At 45.1% G+C, this 17,394-nt stretch overlaps 2 protein-coding genes across 4 annotated transcripts in view; both read left to right on the top strand.

The window, feature by feature from the left end:
* IL1R2 (interleukin 1 receptor type 2) overlaps positions 1-670 on the top strand; it is a 38,307-nt gene extending 37,637 nt beyond the window's left edge. For all 3 annotated transcript variants that reach the window (XM_086327831.1, XM_086327833.1, XM_086327832.1), the window contains one exon: positions 478-670. In XM_086327831.1, the coding sequence (XP_086183957.1) occupies positions 478-659 (182 nt within the window). In that variant the 3' untranslated portion in view covers positions 660-670. The remainder of the gene's footprint in view (positions 1-477) is intronic.
* A 3,552-nt stretch (positions 671-4,222) lies between these two features.
* The window catches only part of IL1R1 (interleukin 1 receptor type 1), a 195,702-nt gene continuing 182,530 nt past the window's right edge, over positions 4,223-17,394 (top strand). The window contains exons 1-2 of the mRNA XM_086327820.1: positions 4,223-4,440; positions 7,420-7,494. The gene's annotated coding sequence lies outside the window, so the exon portion shown is untranslated. The remainder of the gene's footprint in view (positions 4,441-7,419; positions 7,495-17,394) is intronic.

Raw genomic sequence — 17,394 nt, 5'->3', positions numbered from 1 at the left:
TGTTGTTGTTGTTATTTATTTCTTTACCCACTGTGGGGCACATGGGATCTTCCCCAACCAGCGATCAAACCCATGCCCCCTACACTGGAAGCTTGGAGTTGGACTGAACTGGTTGTTCAGTCACTATGTCTGACTCTTTGTGACCTCACGGACTGCAGTACGCCAGGCTTCCCTGTCCTCACCGTCTCCCAGAGTTTGCTCAAACTCATGTCCATTGAGTCGGTGATGCCATCCAACCAACTCATCGTCTGCCATCCCCTTCTCCTTTTGCCTTCAGTCTCGCCCAGCTTCTGGGGCTTTTCTAGTGAACCACTGGATTGCCAGGAAATTCCTGTTTACCTTCCTTGTTTCCATAATGCCGTCAATATCATTCTCAGTACTCTTGATCCGGGCGTCCTTCTCTGTAGAGTGCACAGCAGTGTCCCATTTGGCCGCAGGAGCTTGTTCCCAGCTCATGTGTCTCTGTTCTTCCTACAGCCGCCACGTTCTCCTGGGAGATCATGCTTGCCCCGCTGTCCCTCATCGTCTTGGTTCTGGGGGGCATATGGATGCACAGACGGTATAAACGCAGAACTGGAAAAGCCTATGGTTTGATGGAGTTAAAGACTGGCCATCCAGATTCACAATCCTATCCGAGTAAAATAAAGGAAATAAAATAGTTCAAATCAAACCATGTCCTTTCCAACGGGAGCGGCTCAGCTTTGTGAAGGATGCTGTTCTTTTCCTCAGTTATTTACCAAAGCTACTGTGTTTATAGTGGGTTTGTAGTGAAAGACTGAAATGTCCACGTAATGTTTACTGTGAAACCAGATCACGGGAACCAGGGTGCGTGTGGGTGGGTGTGAGGCGCTCTTTGAATAAGAGGTGAAAACATCAAAATGAGTTTTGAAATTCATTTATTCATTTCATAAAAGTTTGTTAAAAGTTCTATGTTGACTATGTTCTATGGCAGATGTTCTAGATACAAAAATAGTGAAGGCGTGGTTTTCCTTTTGGAAGGGTGGAATTTTATCTCAAAACTGGAAAGGATGATTTAGAAATACTAAAGGGGAAGAATCCTCAAGAACTGGTAAATGCTTTTGAAAAGGATGGTCCAGAAAATGGTAATTTCAAATAGATGGTCTGAAAAATACGTAACGTACCAGTAAATGGAGAAATGGATTCAGCTTTCATAATTAAACTTCTGAAAATAAAGAGGAAGAGTGTTGAGATGGTTTATACACATTGTGGGGAAAAAAATCACAGCCTCTTTTATATAATATACCAAAAATAAATTCCTGCTAAGTTAATGAGTTAAATTTAAAAATCAAATTGCAGAAAAATTGGCATGACTCACTCCTTTACCTATTCAAGTCTTTGTTCAAATGTGATCTTCCCAAAGGCCCTTATAGTTCAGTTCAGTTCAGTAGCTCAGTCGTGTCCAACTCTTTGCAACCCTATGAATCGCAGCACGCCAGGCCTCCCTGTCCATCACCAACTCCCGGAGTTCACTCAAACTCACGTCTATCGAGTCTGTGATGCGATCCAGCCACTCATCCTCTGTCGTCCCCTTCTCCTCCTGACCCCAATCCCTCCCAGCAGCAGAGACTTTCCAATGAGTCAACTCTTTGCATGAGGTGGCCAAAGTATTGGACTTTCAGCTTTAGCATCAGTCCTTCCAAAGAACACTCAGGACTGATCTCCTTTAGGATGGATTGGCTGGATCTCCTTGCAGTCCAAGGGACTCTCAAGAGTCTTCTCCAAACCACAGTTCAAAAGCATCAATTCTTTGGTGCTCAGCTTTCTTCACAGTCCAACTCTCACATCCACATATGACCACAGGAAAAACAATAGCCTTGACTAGATGGACCTTTGTTGGCAAAGTAATGTCTCTGCTTTTGAATATGCTATCTAGGTTGGACATAACTTTCCTTCCAAGGAGTAAGCGTCTTTTAATTTCATGGCTGCAATCACCATCTGCAGTGATTTTGGAGCCCCCCAAAATAAAGTCTGACACTGTTTCCCCATCTATTTCCCATGAAGTGATGAGACCAGATGTCATGATCTTCGTCTTCTGAATGTTGAGCTTTAAGCCAACTTTTTCACTCTCCTCTTTCACTTTCTTCAAGAGGCTTTTTAGTTCCTCTTCACTTTCTGCCATAAGGGTGGTGTCATCTGCATATCTGAGGTTATTGATATTTCTCCCGGCAATCTTGATTCCAGCTTGTGCTTCTTCCAGCCCAACGTTTCCCATGATGTCCTCTGCGTATAAGTTAAACAAGAGCCCCTCTACTTCCATCCTTCTGTGTCCCCCCACCAGCTGTGCTTTGTGTCATTTTTGCTCTTACCCACACCAGACCTTCTGTTTTATATTTGCTTGTTTATTTTATGTCTGTTTTCCCCACCAGCATGGGAGATCCTTGAGGGCAGAGATGTTATTTTGGTCTCAACTATACTCCCAGTACCTAGAATCAAGCCTGCTGTTCACTGGGCATTTAATAATTATTTGTAGAATAGAAGAAAATAGGATGAATTCTCTTTATAGCAATAGATGGACAGGATTCATTATGTTACGATTTCTGCATAATAGAACAATAAAAGCAAAATGTCAAAGAAACTGCATCAAGCAAGATCAAGGCATTAATAACTATAATTTTCAGAGGGATTCAAGGTTTTAAGAAAGGTGTCAGAACTGAACAGATGAAAGAACATGAGTAAAGAATTGCAGAGGAAACAAGCACCGAGGAACTGTGGTTTCCGTAATAATCAGAGATGAATTAAAGAAGCACTCACACACTTTTGCTGTCGTTCAGTTGCTAAGTCCTGTCTAACTCTTTGTGACCCCATGGACTGCAGCACACCAGGCTTCCCTGTCCTTCAGCATCTCCTGGAGTTTGCTCAAACTCATGTCCATTGAGCTGGTGATGCCATGCAACCATCTCATCCTCTACTATCCAGTGTTAAAAGGTGATACCAAGATCATTACAAAACAGTCACCCTCACACGCTGTGATACCGTGTATACATTGGCACTGGGAGGTGACAAGGAATACCCGCGATGCCAGTGGGGTGCTGGGACCAGCTTCCAGTCCTGTGCGTGTGGGTTCAGTCGCATCTGACTCTTTGCGACCCCGTGGACTGTAGCCCTCCAGGCTCCTCCATCTGTGGAATTTTCCAGGCACGATTACTGGAGTGGGTTGCCATTTCCTACCCCAAGGGATCTTCCTGACTCAGGGATCGAAACAGAGTCTTCCGCATCTCCTGTTGGCAGGCAGGTTCTTTACCACTGCACCACCTGGGACCAGCTTGCACCTTCTTAAAGAGCCAGTGTGTCATCTCCTCTCTACTCTGTTCAGTGATGTCATCTGTAGCTTAAAACCAACTCTGGTAGGAGAATTTACATCACAGAAATTGGCAAATGCCACAAGTTTCCCCTCTGCGGTACCCCACTATGAGGACCATAGAGATGCCCAGTACTGCTATTCCTGGGAACTTAGGACCTGATTCAGTAAAATAGGAGATAGCATTCAGTGAAACTTACCACCCTGATGATGAAACATTATGCCTCAGTAATAAGTGATAATTATCAAGATTCTGAGACCAGGATATTTATAATATTAAAGTAAGTTTGTATGCAAAACAGAAGTTGTTTTATACAGTTGGACTGCACCCCACAGGTCTGCAAGCCTTGTAATTGCCCAGCCTGGAGACCCAAGAAAGCTTGGAAACGGTGGCAGAGACATGAGTGGCTTGTTGGATGGGGCCAAGTGGCCTGGATCCACCGCCCACCATGGCTGGCTAGCAGCACAGGGTGGCAGTCTTCACTCCTGGGGGAGCAGGAAGTGTTAGTTGCTCAGTCGTGTCCGACTCTTGGCCACCCCATGGACTGCAGCCCACCAGGCTCCTCTGTCCATGGGATTTCCCAGGCAAGAATACTGGAGTGGGTTGCCATTTCCTTCTCAGGGGATCTTTCCAACCTGGGGGTTGAACCTGAGTCTCCTGCATTGCAGGCAGATTCCTTAAGCTGAGCTACCAGGGAAGAGCAGGAGGCTACCGGTTCTAAAGGGAACTGATGCAGATTGGCTTATTGGTTACCCGAGAAACCAGCTTCAGGCCTGACCTCACAGGCCCTCAGGTTAAAGACATTTCCCCTTAATAAGCTAGCAGGTGGAGCCCTTCTGGCCTAAGGATCAGAACAGTCTTGGGCCTGGAGCAGAGGGAGAGCACTCTCGTGTGAGTGGGCATAGGGGAAGTCCATATGATTCACGTGTGGGACGCACAGAGAGCAAGAGAGGAGCCACTCTTGCGTCCTGGGCCCATGCAGTTTAAATGGTTGCAGTGATGTTAAAATTTGTTTGCATTGAGACAAGGAGAAAAACAAAACCCAGAGACTTTGAACACATGTTTCTTAGGTTCACGTCAAGCTGCCTTCGTGATCCTGCACGAGCCCTTTCATCTCATGGTAGGTCAGTCTTCTTATCTGAAAAATGGGGATAGTAACAGGCCTGACCCTGGAGTCTTTAATAGAGTCTTTTGCTCTTTTTGTTTATTTATTATTATTATTTTTTGAGTCTTTGGCTCTTTAATAATCAAAAACCATAGTGGGAATTCCCTGGCAGTCCAGTGGTTAGGACTCCAGGGCTTTCATTGCTGTGGAGGTCGGGTTTCACCTCTGGTTGGGGAAACTAAGATCCTACAAGCTGAGTGGCAAGGCAAAAACAAAAACAAAAACAAAAACACCTAGGAATAGACAGAAGTAAATATTTAGACCATTTACTTAGAACCATTACTTCTAAACATCTAGAAGTAAATGTTTAGACCAAAGGTCAGCAGATGAGTTTTCTGGCCAAATCCAACATGGCCTCTGTTTCTATAAATTCAGTTTTATCAGGACACAGGAAGGCCTGTCTGTGGATGGACCGTCCACGGCTACCCTGGCTCTTTGAAGGTGGGGCTGAGTAGTGGAGTTCTGGCTGGAGAATTTACCCTCTGGCCCTTTACAGAAAAGGTTTGCAGATGGCTGGTTTAGACAAGAGATGATGGGCAGTTTTGACCCTTCATTTTAGATTCCCTGTTACTATCATCTCTCCCCTTCTTTGCCTGTTTTCAAAGCTGGTGAAGAGAGAGACGTGAGATGGAGCAGGCAGAGGTCTTTTGCATCCATCAGGAACTTTCACGTGAAGGAGTGGAAAGTGAGGTTGGAGATGGTGGACAGGAGCCTTGTGAATGGCTGCTCCAGATGTTTCTCCTTTGCTGGGTCTTCAGCTCGGGGGCCACGTGGCATTCATCCTGCTTCCCTCCTGGGGCCCCTCCTTGCGGGCTCTTCACCCCACCTTCAGATCTGGGCGGCTTTAGCCATGACCCAGAAAAGGAGCAGCCTGCAGCCAGGAGAGCCACCACTACCAGACTCTACCTGACAGCTCCCTTACGCATTTCCTCTCCTCTCTGAAGATTTGAAGTCTGGGTCACGTTGTCAGAGAAAGTGGGAGACACTCGGGGAGTCTGGGGCACTGATTTATGATCATATCCAGGGGTAAGTGGGACACCTGGGCTTCCCGGGAGGCCTTAGTGGCAAAGAACCTGCCTCCCCGTGTAGGAGATTTAGGAGATGTGGGTTTGATCCCTGGGTTGGGAAGATCCCCTGGAGGAGGAAATGGCAACCCACTCCGTATTCTTGCCTGAAGAATCCTTTGGACAGAGGAGCCTGGTGGGCTTCAGTCCATGGGGCTGCAAAGAGTGAGACACGACAGAAGCGGCTTAGCACGCATGCACAGTCTAGCGCTGGAGTGGGAGTGATGCGCGTGGAATAAGACTGGCCGTGTGCTGACCGTTGCTTACACCGGTCATGTGTGCAGGACATTCCTTACACCAATTCCTTTCACAACCTGTGACGGAAACTTTTATAGAGAGATTGGTGTAAGGAATGTCCTGCACACATGACCGGCGGATTCATTTTGATATTTGGCAAAACTAATACAACTATGTAAAGTTAAAAAAAAAAGTTTCCGTCAGAGCGTAGAAGCAATGCAGATACCCACTAGACAAGACAATGGCTACATAAACTGAGATGTCATAGCACAGTGCAATCTTCTGCAAAGGTTAAAATGAATAAAGGACAGCTACCTGCAGTTGACTCTTAGAAAGATATTCTTGAAGAAATATCAAATCCCAGAAACATTGATTTGTAGAATGATGTCCTTTTATATGATCTTCCCTGGTGGCTCAGCGGTAAAGAACCTCCCTGCCAATGCAGGATACCTGAGGTTTGAGCCCCGGGTTGGGAAGATCCCCTGGAGAAGGAAATGGCAATTCCAGCATTCTTGCCTGGGAAATCCCATGGACAGAGGAACCTGGCAGGCTACATTTCATGGTGTTGCGAAGAGTTGGACAAAACCGAGCACGCACATACATTCTTTTATAGAAAGTGGAAAACAACTAAAACTAAACTCTCTAAATACATACATGCACATATATTAACATACATTCAAATTTGTATCTGAACACATACGATAAAACTATTTTAACTGTATGTGAATGTATCTGTATTTAAAGAGCACATATGTGATTTGAAGCATTTAAAATTGCCTGTACTTTTAAGAAAGCAGGCTTCCCTGGTGGCTCAGCTGGTAAAGAATCCGCCTGCGATGTGGGAAACCCAGGTTTGATCCCCGGGTTGGGAAGATCCCCTGGAGAAGGGAATAGCAACCCGCTCCAGTATTCTGGCCTGGAGAATCCCATGGACAGAGGAGCCTGGCGGGCTATAGTCCATGGGGTCACACACAGTTGGACACAGCTGAGTGACTGACACTTAAGAAAGCAGGAGATGAGAAATGTAAGTTTCAGGATAGTGACGTCATCAGGTGACAGGTAGGACCAGGGTGGAGATACGGAGGGAGGTGTAAGTTTCCTCAAGTGCTGGCTGTCACACTGTTGTTTAGTCACTAAGTCAGGTACAACTGTTTGCAGCCCCATGGACTGCAGCCCACCAGGCTCCTCTGTCCGTGGGATTTCCCAGGCAAGAATACTGGAGTGGGTTGCCATTTCCTTCTCCAGAGGGTCTTTGTGATTCAGGGATCAAACCCACATCCCTGTATTGCATTGCATTGCAAGTGAATTCTTTATCACTGAGCCACCAAGAATGCCCTGGCTTTTATACTGAGTGGTGGGCTTTTATTTTTATCAAACAGGTCAAGAAACAGGCCGCTTAAGAGTATGTGCCCTGATTAATTAACAAAGATTCTGATTAATCTAATTCTGAGCCCCTGAGTCCAAATTAAACAAAAAGAAACAAGATGGTTTCTTAATGTGGCTGATCTCATCCATTTTACTTTGATTCCATTGGTTTCACTTTCTTAAGGTGAATTTTTTCACCTCCTCCTACAAAATGTGGGGGCGAGGGGAGATAGCATCTGACCACCTTGCACTTCTCTGCTGCCCATAGGAAAAACAAGCCCGAGGTCATCCCATCCCACCAGCCCAAGGACTGCCTGAGGATGACAGTGAACACCTGGACCAGGTATCAACAATAATTTCTGCATGAGAAATGAAATTTGATGTCTCAAGCATTTCATATGCTTCGGGAGCAGATAGGTGCTTCTCGGAGAAGGCTGGGTTGTCTGTCTACCGTGATGGCGAGGTGTTCTTGCTCTCTGATGTATCCCCAGCTCCCACAGGCACTGAGGAAGTGTCTGCTGGGGGGATGGATAAATCGTGTGTGACCTGAGTTTTCCGGGGACTCGTGAGCCTGTGTGAACAAACGGGATGGCCTCAGTGAGACCCTTCGATTTTCCCTTTTCCTGATCCTGCTCCCAAACTTGCTGTGGTTGTTTCCATGGCTTTCACCATGGCTCACTCCAACATGAAACGGGTCTTGAGCTTTTGTGGTTTCTTACCTGTTCTTGTCTGCCCCTCCATCCCCACTGGCACCTGTCACTCGTGCCATCTTGTCGGGGCCCCTTGTTACAGCTGCTGGCCTCTGAGAGCACTGTCACCCTGCAGAGTGTTCTGGGGTGACCTGACTGGGGAGCAAGCGGCCCAGCTGCCCCCTCCCCGGGCTGCAGCCTCTGTCAGCTATGTGTCAGGAGCCGCCTCGTACTGTTGTAGGGCCCCCCGTTCCAGGCATCACAATGGTGGTGCTGGTGGCCTCATAGCCTCTCTCCCACGGGTCTGGCCACGGAGCCACCCGCCTCCTCCCTGGCTGCCTGCCGAAACCACTTCCTCATTCTTTGGCAGACAGAGAAAAACCAGATCAACCCTCCTGCAGAGAGACTCCCAGGGGTGCTGACCACTGCTTCTTCAGAAACGGCTCGGCTGTAAGCCCTGAGGGAGGCCCAGGACTCGGGCTCCGGGAGGCCAGGAGCTGCTTGGCCAGAGGCAGGGACTGGGAGAGAAAAACTGTTGATGTGGGAGAGAGAGGAGAAAAAAAGCAAGAATGGACAAGGGGAAACAGACATTTAAGCGTCTGTAAATGTGCAAGATTTTCTATGTTTTACCTAATTTAATCCTCAAAAAAAAATCTGCAAGGTGGATACTGTAACTCATGTTTGAGAGATGAGGAAACCAAGGAGTTTAAATATTATTTCCCAGAGAAGGTGGCTTAGATGTGCAGCCACAAAGGGTTGCCTAAGACTGGATTCCAGAACTCGGCACAGTTGAGAACAGCTGGGGGCAAGTTCTTTTCAAGAACGTGGGAGAAAGGGGCAGGGCAAATATTTGTCTTTAGGGGTGGGGGGGTGGGGGAAGCACAGCCTGGCTGCCGAGAAGCGCTGAGCTACGTGTGTCCAGCTCCTGTCCCCACTCATCTAGAATCTGTGAGGGGACCAGAGTGACTCATGGGGGTCCCTCCACACGGGAGGAAGCACCAAACCCAGACATGGGAGCCAAGTGGTCCTGTTGCCTTCGCTGGGGCTTGTTCTCCTGGCTCATGGGACTCCAGCCAGGGCCCTGCTTACCCCACGGGGATGGAGGTGAGCAGCCCACCAATACAGTCCTGCTCAGTCCTGGAAATACAGGTGCACTTTCCGGATCATTCTGAGCCTGCTGTCGGACAACATTCATTTAGCCTCCAGAAGGCTCAGAAATGATTCAGAACATGATGGGAATGAGATTAGCAGCAAAACCACGCTCTACTCAGAGCTGGAAATTCACCTGACTGTGTTTCCTGTCCCCAGTAACCACATGAAAATGTAGGTTTTATTATTATTCAGGGCTGGTGAGGCCAGCAGATCAAGAGATGAGTGTCACTGGAAAGATGGCGTGTTACTCACAGATCCCAAGAGAAGCGGCATGCCGTACCTTGTAGGGTCACACGGGGAAGCACCGGTGTGGGTCAGGGGGCCGAGGAGAGAGCCCTTAGTGTGGTTCCTATGGAAGGAATCGGTGAGGCAGGAGAAGTGGGCTTAGTGGCAGCTCGTCTGAATCATTTCAGTGGGCTCTGGGGCACGGGGCTGTCCCTGGTGGTCTGGTGTGTGGGTTGGGGCAGGTAAAGGGTGGCCCAGAATGTGAAAGCTGATAAAGGAGATGTTTGGTGTGTGGACTGTTTGAAACACATGCTCTGGGAATTGGCTAGCCTGGGGAGGGGAAGTCCCTTCAGAGCAAGCAAGGCCTGGATATCAAAGCCTCAGAAACAAGTGGTTAATACATTTATGCCCAGTTAGTCTGACACAGCGCATCACATGATATGCAAGGAAATCAGACGGCCAAAAGTAAAGTGCCAGCCAAACAGAGAGGCTCCCAGTTTTATTCTTTTCAAGGAGATGGTCAAATATCCTTTTTTTTTTCAGTTTTAATATTTTAAGTATAGCTGATTTTTATGTTTGTGTTAATTTCTGCTGTACAGCAAAGTGATTTTGTTATGCATATGTATACATTCTTTTTAAAATGTTCTTTTCCATTATGGTTTATCATAGGGTTAGATCCCTGAGTCGGGAAGATCCCCTGGAGAAGGATAATGGCAACCCACTCCAGTACTCTTGCCTGGAAAATCTCAAGGACGGAGCCTTGTAGGCTACAGTCCATGGGGTCACCAAGGGTTGGACACGACTGAGTGACTTCATTGTCTTCCACTTTTATCATAGGATAGTGAATATAGTCTGTGCTATGCAGAAGGACCTTGTTTGTCCATCCTCTGCTAACCTCAGACTCCCACTCCACCCTCCCCAACCCTCTCCCCCTCAGCAACCACAAGTCTGTTCTCTGTGAATCTGTCTCACATGTACGTTCGTTCCTATCATATTTTAGGTTCCACGTATAAGGATGTCATGAAATTTGTCCTCTTTCTGACTTACTTCACTTAGTATGATAATCTCTGGTTGTATCCATGTTGGAGCAAACGGCATTATTTTGTTCTTTTTTTGGCTGAGTAATATTCCATTGTGTCCATGCACCACATTTTCTTTACCCATTCATCTGCTGATGGACATTTAGGCTGCTTCCATGCCTTGGCTATTGCGAACAGTGCTGCGGTGAACATAGGGATACACGTATTGTTTTGAATCATAATTTTGTCTGGATACATGCCCTAGAGTGGGACTGCTGGATCCCATGGCTGAAACAGCGTTTGTTAAGCACAGTCAAGCCAGTAGAACAGTTACCATAAACCTGGGAAGCATTAGCAGTTGGAAGCTAGTGCTGCACATAAATGGAGCTTCTTGCTTGTGGTTTTGTGTCCAACACACACACAAGGTATTATCCTGTAGTCCCACGTTTGATTTCCAGCCTTTTCCCATGGTCTAGTTCCTGAGAAGACATTAAAGTCCAAAGATTAAGTTACTTTGCCCTTGTAAATTGAAGTACAATGAAACCAAACCTCACAGATGTTGAAATCAAGGTCTGTGTTTCCTCCTCATCAATTCCTTCCTCCCTAGTTCCAGCAGGGAGACTCCTCTGTCTGGGAAGGGGACCACAGTCCAGGCTGCCTTGTCGTCTGCAGGGAAGGGTGTGGCTTCTTGGGCCTGTGTCATCAACTTGACCTCCCACACACCCCTTTATTTAAAAAGAAAAAAAAAAAACTAAAAACCTTTTTCTGTTAAAGTAAAGCCGATTGATATTTGGCAAAACTAATACAATTATGTAAAGTTTAAAAATAAAATAAAAATTAAAAAAAAAAAAAACGTACCAGAAAAAAAAAAAAAAGTAAAGCCGATTAACAATGTTGTGATAGTTTCAGGTGAACAGCCAAGGGACTCAGCCGAACATATACATGTATCCTTCCTCCCCTAAACCCCTCTCCCATCCAGGCTGCCACATAGCACTGAACAGAGTTCCCTATGCCATACAGTGGGTCCTTGTTGGTTATCCATTTTAAACATAGCAATGTCTACATGTCCATCCCAAACTCCCTAACTATCCCTGTGCCCCCGCTCCCCCGCCACCAGCCACCACAAGTTCATTCTCTAAGTCTGTGAGTCGTTCCTGTTTTGTAAGTTCATTTGTATCATTTCTTTTTAAATTCCACACAAGGGATGGCATATGATATTTCTCCTTCTGTATCTGACTTATCTCACTTTGTGTGCATGCTAAGTTCTTTCAGTCATGTCCAACGCTGTGCCACCTTATGGACTGCAGCCCGCCAGGCTCCTCTGTCCCCGGGATTCTCCAGGCAAGAATACTGGAGTGGGTTGCCGTTTCCTCCTCCAGGAGATCTTCCCCAACCAGGGATAGAACCCGAGTGTCTTGCATCTAACCTGCATTGGCAGGTGAATTCTTTACCACTAGTACAACCTTCACTTTACACACCCTTTGAAAAATGACCCTGATATTAGTACAAGATTATCACATCTCTGGGCCCAATTACAAGAAATTGTAGTGATACCAAGGGAACATTTCTTGCAAAAATGGGCACAATAAAGGACAGAAATGGTATGGACCTAACAGAAGCAGAAGATATTAAGAAGAGGTGGCAAGAATACAGAGAACTATACATAAAGGATCATAATGACCCAGATAACAATGATGGTGTGATCACTCACCCAGAGCCAGACGTCCTGGAATGTGAAGTCAAGTGGGCCTTAGGAAGCATGACTACAAACAAAGCTAGTGGAGGTGATGGAATTCCAGTTAAACTATTTCAAATCCTAAAAGATGATGCTGTGAAAGTGCTGCACTCAATATGCCAGCAAATTTGGAAAACTCAGCAGTGGCCGCAGGACCGGAAAAGGTCAGTTTTCATTCCAATCCCAAAGAAAGGCAATGCCAAGCAATATTCAAACTACTGCAAAATTGCACTCATTTTACATGCTAGCAAAGAAATGCTCAAAATTCTCCCAAGTGAGGCTTCAACAGTACATGAACTGTGAACTTCCAGATGTTCAAGCTGGATTTAGAAAAGGCAGAGAAACCAGAGATCATATTGCCAACATCCATTGGATCATAAAAAGCAAGAGAATTCCAGAAAAAACATCTACATCTGCTTTATTGACTATGCCAAATCCTTTGACTGTGTGGATCACAACAAACTATGGGAAGCTCTTAAAGAGATACGAATACTAGAACACCTGACCTGCCTCTTGAGAAACCTGTATGCAGGTCAAGAAGCAACAGTTAGAACCAGACATGGAACAGTGGCCTGGTTACAAATTGGGAAAGGAGTACATCAAGGCTGTATATTGTCACCCTGTTTATTTAACTTATATGCAGAGTACATCATGAGAAATTCTGGACTGGATGAAACACAAGCTGGAATCAAGATTGCTGGGAGAAATATCAACAACCTCAGATATGCAGATGACACCACCCTTATGGCAGAAAGTGAAGAGGAACAAAAGAGCCTCTTGATGAAAGTGAAAGAGGAGAGTGAAAAAGTTAGCTTAAAACTCAACATTCAGAAAACTAAGATCATGGCATCTGGTCCCATCACTTTGTGGCAAATAGATGGGGAAACAGTGGAAACATTGAGAGACTTTATTTTGGGGGCTCCAAAATCACTGCAGATGGTGACTGCAGCCATGAAATTAAATGACACTTGCTCCTTGGAAGAAAAGCTATGATCAACCTAGACAGCATATTAAAAAGCAGAGACATTACTTTGCTAACAAAGGTCCATATAATCAAACCTATGGTTTTTCCAGTAGTCAAGTATGGATGTTAGAGTTGTACAATAAGGAATGCTGAGTGCTGAAGAATTGATGCTTTTGAATTGTGGTGTTGGAGAAGACTCTTGAGAGTACCTTGGACAGCAAGGCGATCAAAGCAGTCAATCCTAAAGGAAGTCAACTCTGAATATTCGTTGGAAGGACTGATGTTGAAGCTGAAGCTCCAATCCTTTGGCCATCTGATTCGAAGAACTGACTCATAGAAAAGATGAAAGCAGGAGGAGAAGGGGAGGACAGAGAATCAGATGGTTGGATGGCATCACCAACTCAATGAACATGAATTTGAGTAAGCTCTGGGAGTTGGTGACGGACAGGGAAGCCTGGTGTGCTCCAGTCCATGAGGTCGAAAGAGTCGGACACAACCGAGCAATTGAATTGAACTGAACTGGTCTCTGGGGGCAGATTTCCCAGGCAAATGCTGCTCCCAGAGCCAGGTGCTGAGTGTCAGCAGAGCCTCAGGGTTACCTGGAGGTGGAAGCGAAGACAGATGCCAGCACAGAGCGTGGACTGCAGACCAGTAGCATCAGCATCCCAGGGACTCACTGGAAGTGACAGGGCTGCCGAGTGCTGGGCCCGGGACCCATTGCTCACGGGCCCTCTCAAGTGGTCTCGTGCTCCTCAAGGTCTGGGCCCCGCTGTGCTCTGTCTATAACCCATGGCCTGGGAATGTGAGTTCTGTTGGGCCAGTTCCTCCAACAGGCATGAGCAACAGCACCACGGTGACCATATCTGTGAAATCCAACCTGTGCATTGTAGCTCAGCCTCTGATGCTTTCATGACTAATTCAGGCATTTGCAAGGGTAGTCTTTCCCTCCACCCTCATCTCCCAGGCTCTGGGCCATTTTGCGGCCTTTCTTCCCTACCAAGCATGTTCAGAACTTCTTACTGGGTCTTTTCCCCTAAGTCATGTGTTTTGGGCCCTTTCTGGTGACAAACTGTCCCCAGGAATGTTATCGTTGGGCACAGACTATCCTGGGCCAGAACACTGAGGACCACGGCCTCCTGAGCAGAAATTTCTTTTCTTCCTTTTGATTTTCATGATTTACCTTCAGTGGAACAAAGCAATGAATCATCAATTAAAAAAAAATACTTAATTTCTTTAGTTTTGGTTGCCCTCTATCTTGATTGCTCTGCGTGGGCTTTCTCTAGTTGTGGGGGGTGGCGGGTGGGGTGGGGTGGGGAGGTGGTCGACTCTGTTTCAGTGTTGGGCTTCTCACTGAAGTGGCTTCTCTCATTGCTGAGCACGGGCTCAAGGGCACAGGCTTCAGCAGTTGCAGCATGTGGGCTCTTAGAGCACAGGCTCAGTAGTTGTGGGGCATCAGCTTAGATTCTCCGAGTCACGTGGGGTCTTCCTGGATCAGGGATTGAACCCATGTCTCCTGCACTGGCAGGAGGATTCTCTACCACTGAGCCACCAGGGAAGCCTGTGAGTGGAATGTTCTAGGCCTTTCCAAGGGAAGCACTCTCTCCCTGCCCAGATTCAGCTACAGAACCACCCTCAGAAGATCAGTGGCCTCCCCTGTGCCCTCGGACCCATGAGGATGACCCTCTGGCCTTGTGATGGTGTTCTCTTGATGTATGAATGGTCAGGACCCCATGCAACCTTGCTCCCTCATGCATGTGGTTCTTTTTTTTTTTTTGAGTTCTTTTTTTTTTTAATTTTATTTTATTTTTAAACTTTACAATATTGTATTAGTTTTGCCAAATATTGAAATGAATCCGCCACAGGTATACCCGCGTTCCCCATCCTGAACCCTCCCCCCTCCTCCCTCCCCTCCCCTCCCTCTGGGTTGTCCCAGTGCACCAGCCCCAAGCATCCATTACCGTGCATCGAACCTGGACTGGTGACTCATTTCATACATGATATTACATGTTTCAATGCCATTCTCCCAAATCTCCCCACCCTCTCCCTCTCCCACAGAGTCCATAAGACTGATCTATACATCATTGTCTCTTTTGCTGTCTCGTACACAGGGTTATTGTTACCATCTTTCTAAATTTCATATATATGCGTTAGTATACTATATTGGTGTTTTTCTTTCTGGCTTACTTCACTCTGTATAATAGGTTCCAGTTTCATCCATCTCATTAGAACTGATTCAAATGTATTCTTTTTAATGGCTGAGTAATACTCCATTGTGTATATGTACCACAAGCTTTCTTATCCATTCATCTGCTGATGGGCGTCTAGGTTGCTTCCATGTCCTGGCTATTATAAACAGTGCTGCGATGAACATTGGGGTACACGTGTCTCTTTCCCTTCTGGTTTCCTCAGTGTGTATGCCCAGCAGTGGGATTGCTGGATCATAAGGCAGTTCTATTTCCAGTTTTTTAAGGAATCTCCACACTGTTCTCCATAGTGGCTGTACTAGTTTGCATTCCCACCAACAGTGTAAGAGAGTTCCCTTTTCTCCACACCCTCTCCAGCATTTATTGCTTGTAGACTTATGGATTGCAGCCATTCTGACTGGCGTGAAATGGTACCTCATAGTGGTTTTGATTTGCATTTCTCTGATAATGAGTGATGTTGAGCATCTTTTCATGTGTTTGTTAGCCATCTGTATGTCTTCTTTGGAGAAATGTCTATTTAGTTCTTTGGCCCATTTTTTGATTGGGTCATTTATTTTTCTGGAGTTGAGCTGTAGGAGTTGCTTGTATATTTTTGAGATTAGTTGTTTGTCAGTTGCTTCATTTGCTATTATTTTCTCCCATTCTGAAGGCTGCCTTTTCACCTTGCTAATAGTTTCCTTTGTTGTGCAGAAGCTTTTAAGTTTAATTAGGTCCCATTTGTTTATTTTTGCTTTTATTTCCAATATTCTGGGAGGTGGGTCATAGAGGATCCTGCTGTGATGTATGTCGGAGAGTGTTTTGCCTATGTTCTCCTCTAGGAGTTTTATAGTTTCTGGTCTTAGGTTGAGATCTTTAATCCATTTTGAGTTTACTTTTGTGTATGGTGTTAGAAAGTGTTCTAGTTTCATTCTTTTACAAGTGGTTGACCAGTTTTCCCAGCACCACTTGTTAAAGAGATTGTCTTTAATCCATTGTATATTCTTGCCTCCTTTGTCAAAGATAAGGTGTCCATAGGTGTGTGGATTTATCTCTGGGCTTTCTATTTTGTTCCATTGATCTATATTTCTGTCTTTGTGCCAGTACCATACTGTCTTGATGACTGTGGCTTTGTAGTAGAGCCTGAAGTCAGGTAGGTTGATTCCTCCAGTTCCATTCTTCTTTCTCAAGATAGCTTTGGCTAATCGAGGTTTTTTGTATTTCCATACAAATTGTGAAATTATTTGTTCTAGCTCTGTGAAGAATACCGTTGGTAGCTTGATAGGGATTGCATTGAATCTATAAATAGCTTTGGGTAGTATACTCATTTTCACTATATTGATTCTTCTAGTCCATGAATGTGGTATATTTCTCCATCTATTAGTGTCCTCTTTGATTTCTTTCACCAGTGTTTTATAGTTTTCTATATATAGGTCTTTAGTTTCTTTAGGTAGATATATTCCTAAGTATTTTATTCTTTCCATTGCAATGGTGAATGGAATTGTTTCCTTAATTTCTCTTTCAGTTTTCTCATTATTAGTGTATAGGAATGCAAGGGATTTCTGTGTGTTGATTTTATATCCTGCAACTTTACTATAATCATTGATTAGTTCTAATAATTTTCTGGTGGAGTCTTTAGGGTTTTCTATGTAAAGGATCATGTCATCTGCAAACAGTGAGAGTTTTACTTCTTCTTTTCCAATTTGGGTTCCTTTTATTTCTTTTTCTGCTCTGATTGCTGTGGCCAAAACTTCCAAAACTATGTTGAATAGTAATGGTGAAAGTGGGCGCCCTTGTCTTGTTCCTGACTTTAGAGGAAATGCTTTCAATTTTTCACCATTGAGGATAATGTTTGCTGTGGGTTTGTCATATATAGCTTTTATTATGTTGAGGTGTGTTCCTTCTATTCCTGCTTTCTGGAGAGTTCTTATCATAAATGGATGTTGAATTTTGTCAAAGGCTTTCTCTGCATCTATTGAGATAATCATATGGTTTTTGTTTTTCAATTTGTTAATGTGGTGTATTACATTGATTGATTTGTGGATATTGAAGAATCCTTGCATCCCTGGGATAAAGCCCACTTGGTCATGATGTATGATCTTTTTAATGTGTTGTTGGATTCTGATTGCTAGAATTTTGTTAAGGATTTTTGCATCTATGTTCATCAGTGATATTGGCCTGTAGTTTTCTTTTTTTGTGGGATCTTTGTCAGGTTTTGGTATTAGGGTGATGGTGGCCTCATAGAATGAGTTTGGAAGTTTACCTTCCTCTGCAATTTT

Source organism: Bos grunniens, chromosome 11 (assembly GCF_055505025.1).
Source record: "Bos grunniens cultivar Pamir isolate PY7600 chromosome 11, Bosgru_T2T1.0, whole genome shotgun sequence".
NCBI classification, from domain to species: Eukaryota; Metazoa; Chordata; class Mammalia; order Artiodactyla; family Bovidae; genus Bos; species Bos grunniens.
This window is presented reverse-complemented; position numbering and strand designations above follow the sequence as displayed.